This window comes from Aulonocara stuartgranti (genome assembly GCF_965226115.1).
Source record: "Aulonocara stuartgranti genome assembly, chromosome: 18".
Classification (NCBI taxonomy): domain Eukaryota; kingdom Metazoa; phylum Chordata; class Actinopteri; order Cichliformes; family Cichlidae; genus Aulonocara; species Aulonocara stuartgranti.
The window spans coordinates 25,473,039-25,491,066 of NC_138954.1; the positions used below are offsets into that span (position 1 = coordinate 25,473,039).

The window sequence follows — 18,028 nt, forward strand, 5'->3', positions numbered from 1 at the left end:
GGGTCCGGAGGATACTGACCAACATCACAACCTTACTGTTTGGACTCTTGTGAATGCCTCATTACGGGCTCAGTAACCAAAATTGTGCTTTAATTTTTTTTAAGCTGAGAATTTGATGTTTATGGGTTCAAAACAACTGTCTAAAACAGCTGGAAAGTGGGTGTTAGAGCAGCTGGGTATAAAAATCATCTTATCTCTTCGTGTGTGGGTAACCAAGGACAACTTTTTCTTTATTTGGCTGCTTCTCTTATCAGTTTAGCCCGTGGGGGCATCATATCGCTTTTTAGACTCAGAGGGTTCACAGCATTTTTGAGGCTGTCTACCTAATTTGTCCTTTACCATGAACTGCAGCTTTCTGAATATTGATCCATTCTTGTAAATTCACTAATAGACTTTGCCCATATTCACCAGCATTGACCTGTATGTTTGTCTGTCTGTAACCTGAGAAACTCAGGTCGATGGGATAAAATATCTTATCAACATTTTCACATTGAAATCTTTAAATAGCCTCTTATGATTATGAAGTGTGAACTCTTTCATACTTGGATGTATGAGTATCCTGGTGTTTTCATTCATTTCTGAAATGTTGAGTTGTGTTGAGCATGGATGTGCAGAGGAAAAGCTGCTGTTGTTCATGGCTGTATCAGAAATGTCAGCCGGTTCACAGGAGGGTCGTTGGCATGAGTCAACACAACAGGCAAACAGCACTGTGGACTTTTGAAATCGTTCTAGAGGACTTTGCAGAATGACGGCAAGAACTACAGTACAAATGATCAGTGTGTCCTCATTAACCCTGTAAATTCACTTGAGATTTATTCAACATCTTTACAGACAATTTGACAGAGAAGCTTGTCTGATTTGACAGTTTAAAACAATGAATTATTTCTCATTGGTTGGTGTTTTGTTACATCTACTGGAAATGGCTAATGTATCAAAGGTGCTCTGCTACAAATGAAAGCAAGTATAGAGTCTGTGAGACTTGGACACTTAGAAGAATCTGACTCTTCCTGGGCAGACTGGCACGAGAGTAACTGGTCCTGTTTGAACAGCAGGAGCATCAACCACAGCAGCAGCTGCAGCAGATACATCTCTCTTCCTGAAGTGAGGAGGTTGTTCCTTACTCCATAAAGATTCTCCAGCTGAGTCAGAATCTGCAGCAAGGGCAGGGTCTGCAGCTGGAGCTGGATCTGCAGCTGGAGCAGCAGCAGCAGGGACGACAGGTACAACTTCAGCTGATTCTGCTGACTCTGCAGATAACAGGACGTTTTGATGGGGGTTGTGGAGAGCAGTCAGTTTGTGGTGGCTGTGGCCGTGCTTGTGTGACAGGCCGTGTGTGTGCACATGAACCACTGGTGGTAGGACGGGGTCTGCAGCTGCAGTGCTGTTGGCATCTACAATGGGAATCTAAAAAAATGACATCAGTGAGAGAAAAACAGTTCTTAATGTTTTCTGTGTGAACGTTAGATGGTGAATGTTGTTTTGTCTTCATGAAGCAGAACATATTAGAAGTCAGATGCAGTATTTTACCAGAGTGGAGAACATCTTGCAGTCCACACTGTGCTGGGCGATTGTACCTTTGGCTGTACAAATCCCACGAGCCTGGAGAGAGAGGCACAGCTCTCAGTTTTGTTCATTTTCAACATCTGGTGACCTGATTGAACATTTCTCCATCTCAGATCAGATCAACAGGCCTGAAAACAAACTGAGTGCTTTTACTACTGTGTACTCACAGCCATGGCATCGTTGAGAGGCACGCAGGGATCCTCGGTGCAGTTTCCCTCAACAACCACATATTCTGTTATGAAGATGGGCCCACCAGACACAATCTGAGAGTATTAAACAGCACTGATGAACTGACAGCTGCAGGTTAAAGCATGCAGCTGTGTTACATCTGGTAAAAAGTATCCTGACTGTCTGACCTGTGATGACAACCTTCCAACCTCGAGAAGAACGTGTGTCGTGTTCACAGTCATGTTGTTGAAGGTTGTCAGAGAGGCATGAACAAAGTCCAGCGCATCGGTGTTATTGAGGGGAAGGAGGCTGGGACAGCCCAAACACAAATCCTCTGTGGATACTACAAGTCGAGCAGGAAAGTCACATACAGGTTATTGACACATGCAGTATGTATGGACACTGCTGTGGTTTGTTCTTTGTAATCATTTGGATGAGAGCAGCATCTGTGATCTTTACCCTCTGATTTGCACTTGAATGCAATGACCTTCAGAACACCGCCAACCTTCTTCAGCACCACATCACAGTCTCCTTCTACCGCCTGGAAGAGAACGAAGAATCAAAGTAGGTTGATCAGAACTAATATCAACTGAATTACAGGAGTCGAAGCCTGAGAGCTTCTGCGTCTCACCGTCTGTACTTTGGGCCTGACTGTGCAGTTGGCAAGAGGCAGCGGGTCCAACACGTGACAGTCTGTCTCCAGCAGGTCAACTTCCATGTCGTATTCATCTCCGTCTGGCTGAATAAGCAAAAATATATACAAATCAATGCACAATTGTTACATTACTTTTTAAAAATGAGATGGTAATTAACTAAATTCTGCTGTATATATTATTCCAGATGCAGGTGAACATATAAGAGCTCCTATTAGCAAAAATAGAGCACATAGCTGCTTTTGATTTAGTCTGAAAATATCCTAAAAAGTTAGAAAGAGAGGGGCACCATAAACAAAACAGTCTATAACATGATGCAGTATGGACTGCTACACTTATTGTTTATCCTTCTTCTCTTCCCAGTAAACGTTATTCTTTTCTACTGTGTTCACACATTTCTGTATGTAACTAAACAGCACCTCCACCTGCTGACTTACCTTCGCGTAGACCTTGATGTCGTCGATCTGGTTCAGTACATACTTGTAGCCATGATGGTGCTGGGCGTTGAGGTAATCCTGCGCCACCAGAGCAGCCTCCTCCGCCTCGGGGGAGTCGCACAGAGGCCTTCGCACGATGGGTTGAGCCCATGTCCCCACCAGCAGTCCCAGCACCACAGTGAAGCTCAGGAGATTCATTTCTGTGTGAAATGCAACAAAAATAAGGTATCACAGACGAGCAGACGCTGGTAAAGATGAGAGGCAGAGCTGGTGCAGGTCGCTGCTTATATATCCTGTACTTTAAACATGAAAACAGAGCCAAGTTAAACACCATGTTCATCCCTCCTGACTCTTGCGTCACATGGTGCTGCTCTTTTTTTTTTTTTTTTTTTTTTTTAAAGGATAACTGCCAAAGAAAATGGAAACTCACAAAGTCTAGCGTGGGACGAGCAGCCTTTAGTTCAAATCAGTTTTAGTGTCACACTCCTGCAACATATTCTGACATCTGTCTCTATGTCTGCCGTGAATATATATCAAATATTACATGTGAGAAGATCTTTGGGTTCACTCGTATTGTGTAACCAGCTGTCTCCCTCAACAGAGGTCACGCTGGTCATCTACAGAGCTGGGCCCCACTGTCAGCAGGGATCTGCGGACTTGCTCAATGATACTAAAAAAAAGAAAAAAACAGGATGTTTGCCAGGTTTTGGGGGGACAGCGACCATCTGCTTGTTACACCAGTGTCACTCAAGGTCAGCAGCAGGCCGCAAACAGAGATACTGATGAGAAGATTTCAAATGTTTTCTCAAATGAGCAATAAAGTGCAGACTGAGGACCGCCGCAGAGTCTTTCCATTCCCTCTAGAATACTTCACAAAGCTTAGAGGTTTAATAACTTTAGTAAAAACACACGGTCACTTCCATTCAGCATTAAATCACAGATATGTTACAGTACCATGCAAACGTCTCGAGCCACGGCCATTTCTTTAGATTTAGCTTTGAATGAGCCCTTTAAACTGTATCTTTAGGCACTTTGTTAGTAGCAGCCTGCCACAAGAACAACCTCCCAAGTTTGTTTGGCTTCTCCTGAAAATAGTTTAGATTTTTCCCAACTACTTTTAAAATTGAAATCTTGTGGCTGGGACTTCATTTTTAAAAGACTTCCTGCAGCCTCTGCTACGTGCAGAGACTGCAGGGAAGTCCATAATGTTTTTGTTTGGCTTATCATTTTCATGTTTAGTTTTGTGGATTCTGGAATTGTTTAATAGTCAATGACTGCAGAAGGTTGGAAGGCAAACAAGACATTTTTTATTCTGATGTTTCTGTAGCTTTGTATTTATTAATGAGACATGATTTCTTTGACTGGTGTTTTAATGATATTGCAAGATCAACTTTAAAGACAAAACAGAAATGGATGATGGATGAAAAAGCATAAGGGGTAAGAGTGTTGAGAGTAATGGAAACTAGAAAGAAGAACTTATTGTGGTCTTATTTTGCAAAGTAAAGGGATGTATAAGTTGAAGTTGAAGATACGGTATATTTACCCGGGTTATCAAGATTTGTTGTAACACTTGTTTCTATAAAATTTCTATAAAATAAAATCCCTGAACGCACAGAGAGGGCCTGCAGGGGGCAGTGACACACTTTAATGTAACTAAACGGACGTCTAAAGAAGAAGATCGTGTTTTGATTGGTCAGGATGAGAGGGGCACGTGACTACATGTGACTGTTAACGGTCAACGGATTGGATGAAGCCGAAGTCTAACAACCAATCACAGCAAGACGTCGCTCACGTTGCGTCCGTCTGCGTGATCCAATCTTGCATCGGCTAACCTGAATGCTAAGTAAGCTAAAGAGTTTTAGCTCCAAACGCCGTGTTCTGAATAAGAAACGCTCTGATTTATGTGAACGCACACACAGACAGGACGTGTCCGCGAAGAGCTTTCTCCGCTTCGAGGTTTCATTGAGCCAAACGAGGGGGAAACTGCGAGGCTACGTGAGTGTGTGGCTAGCTCCTCGTTTGTTGCAGCCAATTGTTGGGTGTCTTTAAACATCGCCGGCTTTTTTTTTTTTTTTTAGCAAGGGTCTGTGATTGGAAACACGTGTCTGGAAGAAAGCAATTCAAGGCGGGCAAAACAGCGACCTGTACCCGCTCCGACAGCCTGGAGGTAACAAAATAATATTGCTTGTAAAAATAAAAATGTGTGTCTTTCTATGTGGGGACATGTGCTGCACACGCGCACCTGCAGGCAGGTCTGTAACTCTCAGACCTCTGACAACTTCTGAAAAAGGCCTCCTTCTCAGTATAAAGAGCTGATGCAAGTGCAAAAGCAACAACTGTGATGGAAGACCTGTTCAGATCATTTGCCTTGGTAAAAGAAGCAGTAAGTAATTAGTCCATATGCACATTGTTAGTAGCAGCCTGCTACTAAAATTCTTCTCTACCTGAGAAGAATTTACCAGCGTTCAGCCACTGATCGGTTCACCGTAGGATCAGATCTATTTATGAAATCCTTTTTCATCAAAGTGAGGCTCATGTGTAATCAAACTTTTGTTCTGTGTCGCAGCAGATGGTCAGACTGTGAAACCAAAGCCAGGACAGGGACCCCTAAGTAAGCTGTGAGGATCGTGTCAAATTGTGAATTCTTCAGACCTCATGTTATTTCACCTTTCCACTTCAAGGTGAAATTGTCTCATCTAACAGCGGCTGGATCATGGCCCGGAAACCATGTAGCTCCGTGTGTTGGTTTGTTGCTAAATGCTACTACATTTGAGCCGCCTCGCTCACACTTGGCTCTCCGGAAAGCGTTCTTCACTCTCTGCCAAATGCACCGAGCACAGAGCCAGCGGAGCAAAGCGAAATACTTGAAGAGGAGGAAGGGATCCATTTCTTTAATCAATGGGGTCTCTCACATGTCCAGGCGAGCCAAGAGGCGCTTGTACTGTAAACTACAGCTTTGGATGTGGAGGAAGTGGAGAGAGAAGTGCCACTTTGGGATATTTAGAGTTAAAAAACGCTTTGGCTCGGGCCCTGGCCTCAGTTTAAAGACACAAAAAAATAAAAGGAAAGCGTACCACGCGCTGAATGCAGCAAAAACATCAGTCCTTGTGTCAGCTCTTGGATGTGATACTGGAGGTTCAGAGGATCCCCTTAAAAGACAGAACCAGGATGTGAACACAGATGCTGCTGCAGGTACTGATGGTGAAACCATTACAGGAGAAACTTTGGTACACATTGGTGAAATTAGAGAGCCTTTAAGACACTGTCATAGTATCCAATCTTCATTAAATGCAGACAGTTACACATGTGAAGACGTCACACAGAGCAGGGTACCAGGAACAACTCCTGCACAAAGACTCGAGGTCGGCAGCCCATCAGCACAGACTGCTGGTACTCCAGGCCAGGACCAGAGTACAGTCACAGATACTGATGAGACCATCAGTAGTAAAAAAACAGTATCCCCTCACACTGATGTCAGCCTGAACGCACTGACGAAGGACATCCACGGTATGTGCATCGTTAACATTTGGTGCAACTTTCTTCTCTGGGCCGTTTGTTAAGAGTTTCTGTGTTTCTCCAGAGTTTCTTGATGACTTCTACATGAAATATGGAAGCTTAATCCCATTACGTAAGAACGACGTCTTGAGGCATCTCAAGGGGAAGTTTTACACTGGTTTAAGTGACAGGTAAATCAGAATTCTGTTGTTGTGGTAAAGAGTAAGTGGGAGCTTTCTGAGCGTTGCCTGTTTGTGTCTGTTCAGGAAAAACACAGTCCTCTCTGAGGTTACCAGATACCGAGCTGCGATCCTCCAGAAGCCCGTCCCGTCTTTTCAGGTGGTCTACAAGAAACACACGTTGACTCTGGACGATTTGTTGACGCTGGCAGATCAGAACTGGCTCAACGACCAGGTTAGCATCATCTATAACACCAAACACGGCATGCTTTACTGGATTCACTGGAGTGTGAATGTTTAAGATCAATGTAACGGGTGTGTGTACGCATTTGTTGTTTCTGTTGAAGGTTATGAACATGTACGGGGAACTGATCATGGATTCATCCCATCAGAAGGTAATTAAACAAAGCTCTAAATGAAGCTCTAAAAATGCTGGAATTTTTCTTGCATCGGAACGCTAAGCGAGGAAAGATTTCACCTACCTGAGTTTTTCAATAAAGGGACTATAAGGCTGTATGTATTTCTATATTATTTAACGAGGTCAGTTTATTTACTCCAGACTGTTTAAAATGCTTCTTACCCCTCCGCTGTAAAAGGCTGACAGAGTATTGCTGTCACCCTGCCGGGCAGGCAGGCATGGAGGAGGAGGAGAGCTGGAGAGGGAATCAAGCCAGTTTCAGGAACAGTTTCTGCTCCTCTGTACAAGGAGGAGCAGGAGCCCCACAAAATGACTTCCAGCTGCTCTCTATGAGGAGAGCAGCTGGAACCTAATGTGGGGCTAAAGGACATGAGAACCTAATGTCCTTTAGTTGGAGCTCACAGATGATCTTCGTGCAGCTCGACTGGCTTTCGGTGCCACAGATCACCAGAACGGGCAAGTCGACCACTGGCACCCGTCGCTTTTCACACATGAGAGCAGATTCACTGAACTTGTGTAGCAGACCTGAGTCTGAAGATATCATCCAAACGTGATACTCTCTGCAGCATCAGCCAGGATGATTGGTTAGGCAGTCGGTCAGTGATGCTCTGGTGACGAATAGCCTCTGAGCGTCAAACATGGCTCAGCTTGTTAGCCAGTGCTGCGTTGAGTGCTGTTAGATATGGAGATGAAATCCACAGACCTACAGTTAGACCTTATGCTGGTGCAGTAGGCCCCAGGTTCCTTGCTAGTAGCCCATGTAGTGCTGTGGACTACCCCTAGGAGTACTGGTACCCCAATATGAGACAATACTGTAGATATCGTTCCAATATTTATCCTATTACTTGAAAGCGATGTTTGATCCTAGAACTTTTAAATCTACGTATTTTTAATTGTTATAAACTGATGATTTCTGTTTGTCTTCGCTTTTAGGTCCATTTTCTCAACAGTTTCTTCCACCGGCAGCTGATGACCAAAGGATACGATGGTGTTAAGCGATGGACGAAGCAGGTGAGCTCTTAGATGGAAATGATGTGATACCCTTGTTAGTCATGCAGCTTTCTATTGCCATGTTTCTCCCAGAAGCAAAAAGAACTAACATAACTTTTATTTCTATGCAATGAAAAGTATGAAAAAAGTCTCTAAAGAACTAAAGAGTGGGTGGGATGGGTGGCTGTGATCTCGTGTGTCTCGTCCAGGTGGATTTGTTTTCTAAGAGACTTCTTTTGGTGCCTATCCATCTGGAGGTTCACTGGTGTTTGGTGACTGCCGACATCGTCCAAAAGAAAATCTGCCTTTATGACTCTCAAGGGAACGGGCTCCAGAAAGTTGGAAGGGTAATTACACACTTCACGTACACGCAGTTACTTTGACAAAATACTTTTTCTATCTAAACGTTTTCCTCTCAACAGAACATCCTGAAATACTTGATGACCGAAGCAAAAGAAAAGAAGCAAACTGCTTTTGAAAGCGGTTGGACGGTGGCGTTCGATGAGGTACGTCGTCCTGGTTTAAACTGTTACCTGTTTGAACGCTCGCTCTCACTGACACGATGTGCTGTCTCCCCCTGCTGCTCCTCGCAGAAAGTCCCGCAGCAGACCAACGAGAACGACTGCGGAGTTTTTGTTCTGGAGGTATGTGCGACTTTGTTCGCGTGCATGATCGTTTCAGATTTGTTTCTGTTGCTTGCTCACTACATGATATTGCTCTTTTACAGTATTCTAGATGCCTTGCTCTGACAAGACCCCTCCACTTCTCACAAAAAGACATACCAAAGATACGAAAGAGGATCTACAAAGAGCTCTGCGACTGTAAGCTCCATGAACAGGACTGATGAGTCATTAACTTGTTGGATGGATGTGTTTTGGTATAAAAATAACATAATAAGCAACTTAAAGAAGTCCAGATGCTTTTCTTTCCAAGCTCCTTGGACTACGATGACCTGGTCCAAGGATGACTGAGAACCTTCACAGACAACATCGTGTAGGGTGTGATTGTGGTAGCAGCTCCACAGCGGCCTTACATTATGTATATAATGTGAAAATACGATCCCTGCTGCGAAATATAATTCACTCGTCAGGTCACATTTTCATCCATTTTGGTAACTACTGCATATGATCAGTATTTAATCAAGCATGTCTTTGAGAGGAGAAGACGAGTGGACTTACCTGGAGCCATACGGAGTCTGTCCTGTCCTGTGTCCGTTTGGCAGCTACTATGTTTCTGTGAATCTTATTGGCACCATTGTTAGCATCAGATTTGACCTGTTATCACCAGATGAGTGAATTGAAGTAGTGTTTTCTTGAATGTGCCTGTTTCAGATGAGCAATATGTATACAAAGGATTTAAATAAAAACTGTCATTTTCCAAACATTTCACATTTATTTATATTTGTTTCTCCTAAAAGAGACCTTTAATGCTCATTTCCATCAACATGTTTTTTTCCTGTGACTCAGAGTAGGTTTGCATGATTCATATTTCAGTATGATCCTTTTTTTTTAAATCACATATTGGACCTTTTGCAGCCCGTCAGGTGTGCCTGATAGTCATATTAGGCATATCACATCACACAGTGCCAAAAGTAGAAAAAAAAATGCATAAAAGTGAGTGTTTAACTCACGTTTGCATTTGCTGACCTCACCAGTTCAGTCTCTATCCATGTTTAACATGAGCATCCACAATTGTAGATGCTATGTTTGAGAAATGAAGGAAAAGCATAATGGGTTCCCTTTCAAGATCAGATACTGTATGCAGGACAACTTATTTTATATTACGTTACATAAATATTTGTAAATACGTCTTAGATACATATATTGTAATTTCAGTTTCATCCACTTGATTATAACTATGCGAGGAACAGTTACAAACCCCAGTGAGAGAAAAGCTGTCGCACAGATCAAAAAGTGGATATTTAAGGCACACAAAGAGCTCTCTAAAGTGTAGTTTTCAGTATTAGAACCAGATTCACACACTGTCAAAAACACGATGGAGTATGTATTGTTCAACATAACCAAATAAACCTGTTCACAACAGACACATCTCTATTGCTGACCCTGTCAATACATTACACGAATACATAACGTATATCAACAGCCACTGTTCCTCGTTAGCAGCTCGTTGTAAAGCTGAGATTTAAAAAAATTTGTCTTCATAAAAAATTCAAACATTCATAAAAGTCTCATGTTTACGAGTGCACACTGAAACCAAGAGCTGTGTATCTGCAACACGGACCACTTAAATACTGCAGGTATTATGTAGATTAATGCAGATACACCTGGTTTATCAACCTAAATCACAAGAGGCCACAAAGGAGAACAGTTTCCCCTTACCACGGAGACTATGTAGGTAGATATATTTGCTCGCAATGTCTGTGGACGTGTATGTTCCCACAGGAAGAGATAAAACTGATTCATACAGCCCAAAGATGTTGCAGATCTCCTCCAGTAGATGTGCTGTTGTGACTGATTAACCCTTCACATCGAGCTAGGTCTGATTTTATTCATCATAAAGAGGGTCTAATCGTTGATCTGGAACCCCCACTCAATTTCTGGCTCGTCGTCGAGACGAATCACGAGGTAGGACACGAGCTGGAAGAGGTTCTGCCACAGGCCCAGGAAGAGGTACAAGTAGAAGTCGCTGACGTCTATTTGGCAGTGAATCCCCGAGTAATTCATGTCGCACACGCACTCAAAACTGTTCACATAGTTGACACAGAAACCTCCGTTCATACAGGGGTCAGAGGCACATTCATCCACGTCCTTCTCACACCTGAAAGGAAAATTTAAAAAAGTTCTGTTTTTGGCCACCTGGGGGCAGTAGCTGCACTGAAATGGACTTTTAAAATCACAAGTTGCGTGCAAATTAACTATCATTATGCATGTCATACCATTGTCCCGCGAAGCCAGGCAGGCAGTAACAAGCATCATCAGCCTCGGAGCAGCTTCCTCCATTAAAGCAGCTGTAGTTCCACCGTGTACCCGTGCATGTAGACACGGGCAACCGAGGAAGTCTGGGCAAACATCAGAAGAGAGAAAGTCAACACTGTTTAATTCAGAAATGGTTGATTTGTTGTTTACTTGGTTAAGTGAAGTGTGTTGAATTTGATGTAAAAGCACTTACGGATTGGTCTCGATGTACCATGGGATTTCAGGGAGTTTCTCGCTGTAATAGAGAAGTTTGCAAATCAGCACAACTGGTGACATTGCTATCTCTGGTGACATTGAAATCAACTCTTGAGGAACTCACTCGCAGTACTGGCCGGTCATATTTTGAGGGCATAGACAGGAGTACGTCTGGAAGCCTTTGAGGCACGTGGCGCCGTGGCTGCAATTGCTTTTTTCACACATATCGACTTCTACCTCACATTGCTCGCCGCTGTACCCCTGCTCACACGCACACTTATACCCTCCAGGTAGGCTGACACAGTTGCCGTAGAGACAGGGCCCGGAGATGCAGGGGTCTGTCGAGTCTTGACACAGGTGGCCCGTCCACTCGGAGGAACACGTGCACTGATGCAGGTCAAACAGGTCCTCGCAGACACCCTCGTTCCTGCAAGGGTTAGGTGTGCAAACACTGGCTCCCCAGCAGCCGTACAGCAGGGGAGCATTGCTGTTTATCCTCAAAAACTGCTCCTCCTGAGGTCTGGGCAGGTTCAGCTCTGTATCGGGGTGGAAAGGGAGAAGAAGCCCCCCAATCTCGACAGGACCCAGACAGCCAGACAGATCCACTCCAGCATTCAGGCTTAGACCACCCAGGAAGATGTCCGCTTCCTTGCTGAGAAACTCCAGGTCACCCACAGCTATTTTGGGCATGCTAATGGCCTCCTTTCCTCCATCCACGACCATGATCCAACTGGAGGTCGATGCCTGGGTTTCCAAGCTGAGCTTCACAGTGTGCCACTTTCCATCACTGAACTGAGTCTGGCTTTGAATAGACACGTTGTCCTTGTCACCCCCAACCTGGAGATCCATGACCACATGAGAGTTCAGGAGAGAGACCGTCAGGTAGTTTGAGTCCTTGTGTGCATGCAGTAATGTGGCAGCAAGCCGTCTTGAGCGGAAGCTGAGGGAGACACTGGTCAGGCTGCGCTTAATCTTTCCATTGCTCCGGTATTGTGGAATGCTGCTTCCAAGCCGAAATGTCACATTAGACAAGCCTGTAGCAGAGACAGGGAGGAGCAGCTTACTTGTTGCAGTCTCAAAGCATCACACCCATACAGACTACAGTCCCCCCTGAACATTAAAGACTCATGTTTTCAGGTCTTGAAGAGTAACCTAATACCACATTGCTCTTAGTCCTCCCTGTGGCTGAAAGTTTGACACAACCCATTGTAAATATGCTCTACATTTTGGGGCGTGGGCCATATTATAAAGCAAATTAATCTTTTCCCAATTTCCTTTATTTTTAACACATGTACACAGTAGATTTTGTATTACTCGATTGTCCTTTTTCCTTTTCAGTTATCCAATATAGATGTGAGAAGAACTTTTCTCCCTTACAAATGCTAAAACAAAAAATAAATGCCATCTAAATTTGCAGGCCTATGTGAATTTAATTTTCTTTCTTTCAAAATCACTGTTCACATCTCTCAAAAGGAGTGTCTCAAACCCCGTAAAGTACCTTGAGGTTAGTCAAGGCTAATCCACTCCATAAAATACCCTTAAAACTACAGTCTACTTACAATGTAAGATTGGGACATGTTATTGGTTTTACTGTCAAATTACCAAGAAATTATGCTGCACTTAGAGCAGCAATTACTTAGAGTATGACTTATCCCCTTTCCTGTAAAATACCCAGAATTGTGGCACTATGTAAAGTTACTTACTAATTACTAAAAATTACTTACAGACTTATTCAATTTATTTACAACAATTATTTATTTGCGTCCTCTAAAAGCATTATTCTAGTATTCCTATCTTTATGAATGTGTAGGTTATTATAATTACATTGTAATATCAAATAAAAAAACCACTGACATTCCATTAAATTACAGGGGAATTACATGCTGAGTTGCACGCTGTATTATAAAGCGTTAAACCAGTTTCTTTAAGAACTGCATACTGCTCATGTTTAATAAAAAAACAGTCTGGTCTGCTTTTACAAAGCGCACCCTGTGAGCGGGAAGTTCCTAGTGTAGTCACAAGGTTAGAGTTTAATTAAGCTAATGTCTTTTTTCAGGACTCTGTAAGTTCAACCACACTTGACAGTAGCCTGGCAGCATAGCAAATACAAACATACCAACTCTGCCTCAGCGGAAACTGATTTGTACTGGCGTACAGAAGGAGATGATTCCACTTTATTCTGACTGAGCCTTAATAACTTCAACGAAAACATAATTCCAAAAACATCCAGTGTGAAATAACCCCACTGTCCTTACCATTTGTTTTTATTTAAACAGCAAATTAGCTCAAAAACTGTTTAAAAAGCTACTGTTTTTCCCCTCCCCTCTGTGAACATGTGACTGCTCCAGGAAGACATGTCATCATAAACTACCACAGCCATGTGGCAGCAGAGTTAATCTGACCAGGGATTACCACGCCTTAGAGGAATCCCATGCAGGATCCCTGCCTCTACTGTGTTCCCTGCTGTAATCAACAGTGCTGTAATTAAAACTGTGTGTGCACCATTGAGTCCCCTAAAGGGACGTGCAGTGCTGATGATGTCTTCAGTGGATGTCAGTTCGCTTGCACATTACTTGTAAATTCTTCCAAATGCTTGCATGTGCCATGAATGGGAAATGAATTCTTAAAGAGTCTTTATTCCTCCCTGATGATGTACTTTCAGGACATGCATTATGCATGACTGGAACCTGTTATCAGGTTACTTACATTCAAAACCCTGAGAGAGGGGCTGACACATTGCAGCAGCTGGGCAGGGAGACAGCTCGCACCATTTCACCTCCTCACAGCGCCGCCCTGCAGTGTTGGGGGGGCAGTTGCAAATGAAATCATCCCACATGGAGTAACACACTCCCCCGTTAAGACAGGGGTTCACCTAATGCAGAGAAGACAGTATCAATTAATTATAAAGCACTCTTTCAGTGTTAGTGCAGACACCAGGGTCGCAAGGGGTAGCAGCTCATGCACAACAGCGTTATCGATATGGCAGCACTGCCATAACTCACAGCACAGGCGTTGTCGCTGCTGCATCCTTCTGCAACGCTGATGAGTTGTTCCAGGTTGTACGATTCTACCGGAGTTGATATTGGATAGAACTGCAGTCTTTTGTTGTTAATCCTCAGATCCTGGATGCATCCCTTGAAGTACCCGCCAAAAGAAGCCGATGCCCTTGAGTCTGGTAGCCCCCCGACATAAACCATATCCCCAGGATGGACCTGGATGAGCCTGATGGGTATAAAGCCCTGGCTTTGGGCTGACTGGAACAAGGTGGCTACCACTCCTTCCAGTTTCAGAGTCACCAGGTGGAAATGGCCGTCATTGATCACAGCCCGACCGACCAGGGTCTCAAAGTTGTTGACCTGAACTTTGATCATACCCGCTTCCAACCACAGGCGGAGGTACTGGCTTGTGGTGTTAGTCATGATAAGGAGCAGACCACTGGACTGTCTGGTGCGGATGAACATGGATATGATCACAGTATCACCTGGGTCATCATCCAATGAGAACACAGCATAGCTCTCGAGGTCTTTGTTTCCAAACCTGGCTGTGATGTACTCTGTATAAGCACGAGAAAGAGAGAAATTCATAATTTACTTAACAGGAGCAGTAAAGTCTTACATGTACAATCCCAGTAAAGTCAAAAATGTGCAGCATCTCCAGTCTTTATGTAAGTGATAAAAAGATGTATCGTCTTATCTAACACCAAATAGTCTCTAATCTCATTTTTAAGCAAAACAATACCATGATTATTGTACAGTCGTCAGTGTTATGGGAACTAAACGAGTTATTGTTTCAGTAAAAGGTTTTTACAATGAAGAAGGCTCGCAGGTCATTACAAGGAGGAGCTCCTCAGTTTGGCAACCAAAGAAGACACAAGTCCATAAGACTCCCTGATCTGGCAAACTGAAGGCATTCCCGGTCAATTACTGAACACCACGTTTTTTTAATCCTCGATGCAGGTGTATGTTCTAAAAGCATGGCTGTTTGACTTGACAGTCTGCTATTTCTACCAGCTCCGTAAGCTCCTTTAGCGTCTGCCGACTAATTTTATCCTGCAGGGTGCTTCTCTTCACAGCTCACCACTGACACTTGAGCAGCAAGATGACTCAGGCTGAGCTTGAACTTGAACCAGTGCACCTATATTTAAAGGGTATCTCCAATAATTTGTCATCAGCTAAATTAAATGTTATTCAGGATTCAGAAATGTTACCTAACAGAGATCAGGTTAGCGCTAATGGGTGTGGTTCAATGGAAATCGCACCACATCTATTAAACCAAAAGTTGCACAAGGCCAAAAAAGGCTTTTGCTCACAAAACCTACATATTTTTTAAAAGTTATAACCTCAGACTGAAACAGCCATTTGTTAAAGAGGACCTCCATTGCTGTGTTTCATTGTGGGAAAGAAAATTTGTTTTTTGAGGTTCTGTACCTAAAGAAATAAAAAGACTATGTAGGGAGGAGGCTGGGATGGAGAGACAGGTCAACAAAACACTGGATGCAGAGCTTTTTAATGCCATGACTTTATGCAGTATTTGATGTTGCAGGTAAGGAAACAAACACAGGAGAAGCCCTGAACAGTAGGCGGGGACAGACAAGGTTTTTGTGGATGGCGGAGCAAATAGGAAGAAAAACTGGGAACTAACAAGCAATTTGAGTTTATTTGAGAATCGAATTAAAAAATTTACACAGCTTGCAATGATGTTAATGTATATGTAAGTCTTACCCTCTGCACAGTTGTTTCCCTCATATGGCCTGTGGCACTCACAAAGGTAACCCCTCCAGCCTTGGCTAACACAGCGGCCTCGGTTCTGACACGGGCTGTCGTCACACTTGTCTTTGTCGCTGCACCCCACAGTGATGTTCGCCTGGATGTGTGAACCTTCTGGCGCTATAACCGGCAATAACAGCCGTGAGTCTGCAAACACATCTCTGAAGCAGCCCAGAAAAGCAGGAGGGTAGTCTGCTTCCTCCACTGCCCTGCCCAGTGTCCAGTTCCCACTGATTGCTCCAATGAAGAGGCTGTGACGAACTGCTTCGGGCTCAGGGAGAGAGGAGGCCTGTTCAAGCAGCTGGACTTCAGCATTGGACTCTCTGGTGCAGCTTCCTTCAGTGCATAGCAGCCTGATGAGACTGATCACGCCACCCAGAGATGCTTCCACTGTGTGCCACTTGCTGTCAGACAAATATCCTGGAAGCTCTTGAACCAATGTGCTGGAGCCTTGGCCTCTCAGGCTGAGGAGGCAGAGATGCCCGTGCATCAGCTCGATGCTGAAGAGCAGATCGTCCACCCTGCGTTGTAAGAGGGTGCCAACCAGTTGTTCCGTCCTGAAGCTGAAGGTGACGTTAAGAGGAGCTTCTTGGTCTAGGAGCGGCGTCTGTATGTACACATAGCCTCTGGACTCAAATGAGAAAACAGTAGGAGTCTGGCATTTAGGGCTCGTGAAGCCAGCAGGGCAGATGCATGTGTAACTGTGGTGATCGTTCACAAATAAGGGAGAACACACTCCTCCATTCTCACACTGGTTCTCATTACAGCCTGTAAGTGCAACTGTGCAATTCTGTCCACCATACAGCTGCCCGTTTTGGCTCTGAGAGGCGCAAAGGCATCTGAATCCTCCATTGTGGCTCTCACATACACCACCGTTTTGGCATGGCTGCTGTTCACATCCACTGATGTCCTCGCTGGAGACGGTGTCTAGAGAACAGATTATAGTTCATTATAACTTTTTATACATATATTTGTGTAAACAGAGAGGCACGTAAGGCGTCTACACAAATGAATTAATTTTAAACATACAAAAAAAATCAGCTGTACAAACTTCAGTACACTTCACTTCACTTCAAATGTGCCAATGACGAGGTGAGAACGAGAGCAGAAAAACATACTAATGACTCTAATATTGACCTGTGACAACAACACACAAGTTATATTTACCTGCAAAAAGCAACCACAGCATGCACAAATACACGCTGAATCTCAACATTGTCCCTTACAATCCTACAAACTGTTCAATATTTGGCAGGTTTGTTATTTTGGATCAAACACAGGTGAAAATACTTGCATGTACACCTCCATCTTCACTGCCTGAGGACCACTGTTTGTGTGCGTTCACTGAAATGCATGGATCGCTGCACGCCAGATAGGAGGGATTAAGCTAATGCACTTACAATGTCTTACACGTTAAACGTGTTGGGGAAGGGAGGGGTGCACCCAAGAGGCTAATCTGAACAACTTCAAGCATGTTCCCTGGACAGAACTCTAATGTCCTCTTATGTAAGGGATGGCGATGCCAGAGGTGCCAGAGTTTGGGCACAACTGAAATTCAGTTTGAGAATTAAGTTTATGTAGAGGTAAGCAGTCCTTCCATTCACTTTTATGCACATGTCCTGAAACATGGACACTAACGCAAATGGATGTGTGCACGTGCACACACATATGCACTGCAGGTTGAGTGCAGTTTGGCTGCAGTGGGTTGGATCAAGGCTCCAGTCTTTGAATGAGGCAAACTGAGGCCAGTGTTTCTAATCTGGGAAGCATCTTTGTCATTTAAATGCCTCTGACGTAACCACAATTCATTTAACTCTAAGAGCATTCACTTTGGTCTCTGGTACAACTAATGGGCTTGATGCTCTGTTTGTGTTGCTTATTTTACCATTGGTCTGGCTCAGGCTGATAAACCTAGGACTCCACCCTATGATGAGGGTTTTGAACCCTTAAACTCATTCACTGAAAATATTACCAAAATACTCCGTATTGCCATGCATTCACTTTAGTGAATTCAGAAGTACAGTGCTAACAATGTACTTCAAATTTAAATATACAGTACAACCAAATTGCCCTGCAGGAGGTGGGTGACTCTGTAAATTCTTCCACCTGGAGGGGCCACAGCCTAATCGTGGATTCACATCCAGGGGCCTTCTTGCTGTGGGTCAACAGTGCCGACCATCTCACCACGATTCCTCCAATATTACTTTATATTATATTTTTGTTGCAAT

The 18,028-nt window shown here is 43.8% G+C and overlaps 3 protein-coding genes across 4 annotated transcripts; 1 reads left to right on the plus strand and 2 right to left on the minus strand.

Moving 5' to 3' along the window:
- Positions 1 to 773: 773 nt before the first annotated feature.
- Positions 774 to 3,064, minus strand: LOC309693340 (alpha-2-HS-glycoprotein-like). The gene is made up of 7 exons (XM_082512448.1): positions 2,822 to 3,064; positions 2,363 to 2,470; positions 2,191 to 2,272; positions 1,920 to 2,074; positions 1,731 to 1,826; positions 1,528 to 1,599; positions 774 to 1,404 (listed from the first exon to the last, which is right to left on the minus strand). The coding sequence occupies exons 1-7, from the start codon at positions 3,017 to 3,019 to the stop codon at positions 988 to 990; spliced, it is 1,128 nt and encodes a 375-aa protein (XP_082368574.1). The 5' UTR covers positions 3,020 to 3,064; the 3' UTR covers positions 774 to 987.
- A 2,582-nt stretch (positions 3,065 to 5,646) lies between these two features.
- LOC309693875 (sentrin-specific protease 5-like) lies at positions 5,647 to 9,284 on the plus strand (the record flags this gene model as incomplete). 2 transcript variants are annotated; one of them, XM_082513481.1, is made up of 10 exons in its annotated part: positions 5,647 to 6,013; positions 6,116 to 6,328; positions 6,402 to 6,507; positions 6,583 to 6,730; positions 6,843 to 6,890; positions 7,847 to 7,924; positions 8,113 to 8,250; positions 8,326 to 8,409; positions 8,497 to 8,547; positions 8,631 to 9,284. In XM_082513481.1, the coding sequence occupies 10 exons, from the start codon at positions 5,647 to 5,649 to the stop codon at positions 8,745 to 8,747; spliced, it is 1,350 nt and encodes a 449-aa protein (XP_082369607.1). In that variant the 3' UTR covers positions 8,748 to 9,284. The 2 variants fall into 2 exon arrangements, with proteins under 2 accessions (XP_082369607.1, XP_082369606.1); XM_082513480.1 differs by having other exon boundaries at positions 5,647 to 6,328.
- Positions 9,285 to 9,389: 105 nt separating this feature from the next.
- LOC309693872 (protein crumbs homolog 1-like) lies at positions 9,390 to 17,158 on the minus strand. The gene is made up of 8 exons (XM_082513477.1): positions 16,968 to 17,158; positions 15,756 to 16,727; positions 14,037 to 14,587; positions 13,741 to 13,906; positions 11,159 to 12,068; positions 11,033 to 11,074; positions 10,800 to 10,922; positions 9,390 to 10,681 (listed from the first exon to the last, which is right to left on the minus strand). Exons 1-8 carry the CDS (start codon positions 17,014 to 17,016, stop codon positions 10,429 to 10,431), a joined length of 3,066 nt encoding a protein of 1,021 aa, XP_082369603.1. The 5' UTR covers positions 17,017 to 17,158; the 3' UTR covers positions 9,390 to 10,428.
- Between the last annotated feature and the right edge of the window lie 870 nt (positions 17,159 to 18,028).

Coding starts and splice junctions, on each gene's coding strand:
- LOC309693340 (XM_082512448.1), bottom strand. CDS start 3,019: ATGAATCTCCTGAGCTTCACTGTGGTGCTGGGACTGCTGGTGGGGACA. Junction 2,273..2,362: donor TCAGGCCCAAAGTACAGACG/GTGAGACGCAGA, acceptor GTTCTCTTCCAG/GCGGTAGAAGGAGACTGTGA. Junction 1,827..1,919: donor TTGGAAGGTTGTCATCACAG/GTCAGACAGTCA, acceptor TAATACTCTCAG/ATTGTGTCTGGTGGGCCCAT.
- LOC309693872 (XM_082513477.1), bottom strand. CDS start 17,016: ATGTTGAGATTCAGCGTGTATTTGTGCATGCTGTGGTTGCTTTTTGCA. Junction 11,075..11,158: donor ATGACCGGCCAGTACTGCGA/GTGAGTTCCTCA, acceptor TCTCTATTACAG/CGAGAAACTCCCTGAAATCC. Junction 10,923..11,032: donor TGGTACATCGAGACCAATCC/GTAAGTGCTTTT, acceptor ATGTTTGCCCAG/ACTTCCTCGGTTGCCCGTGT.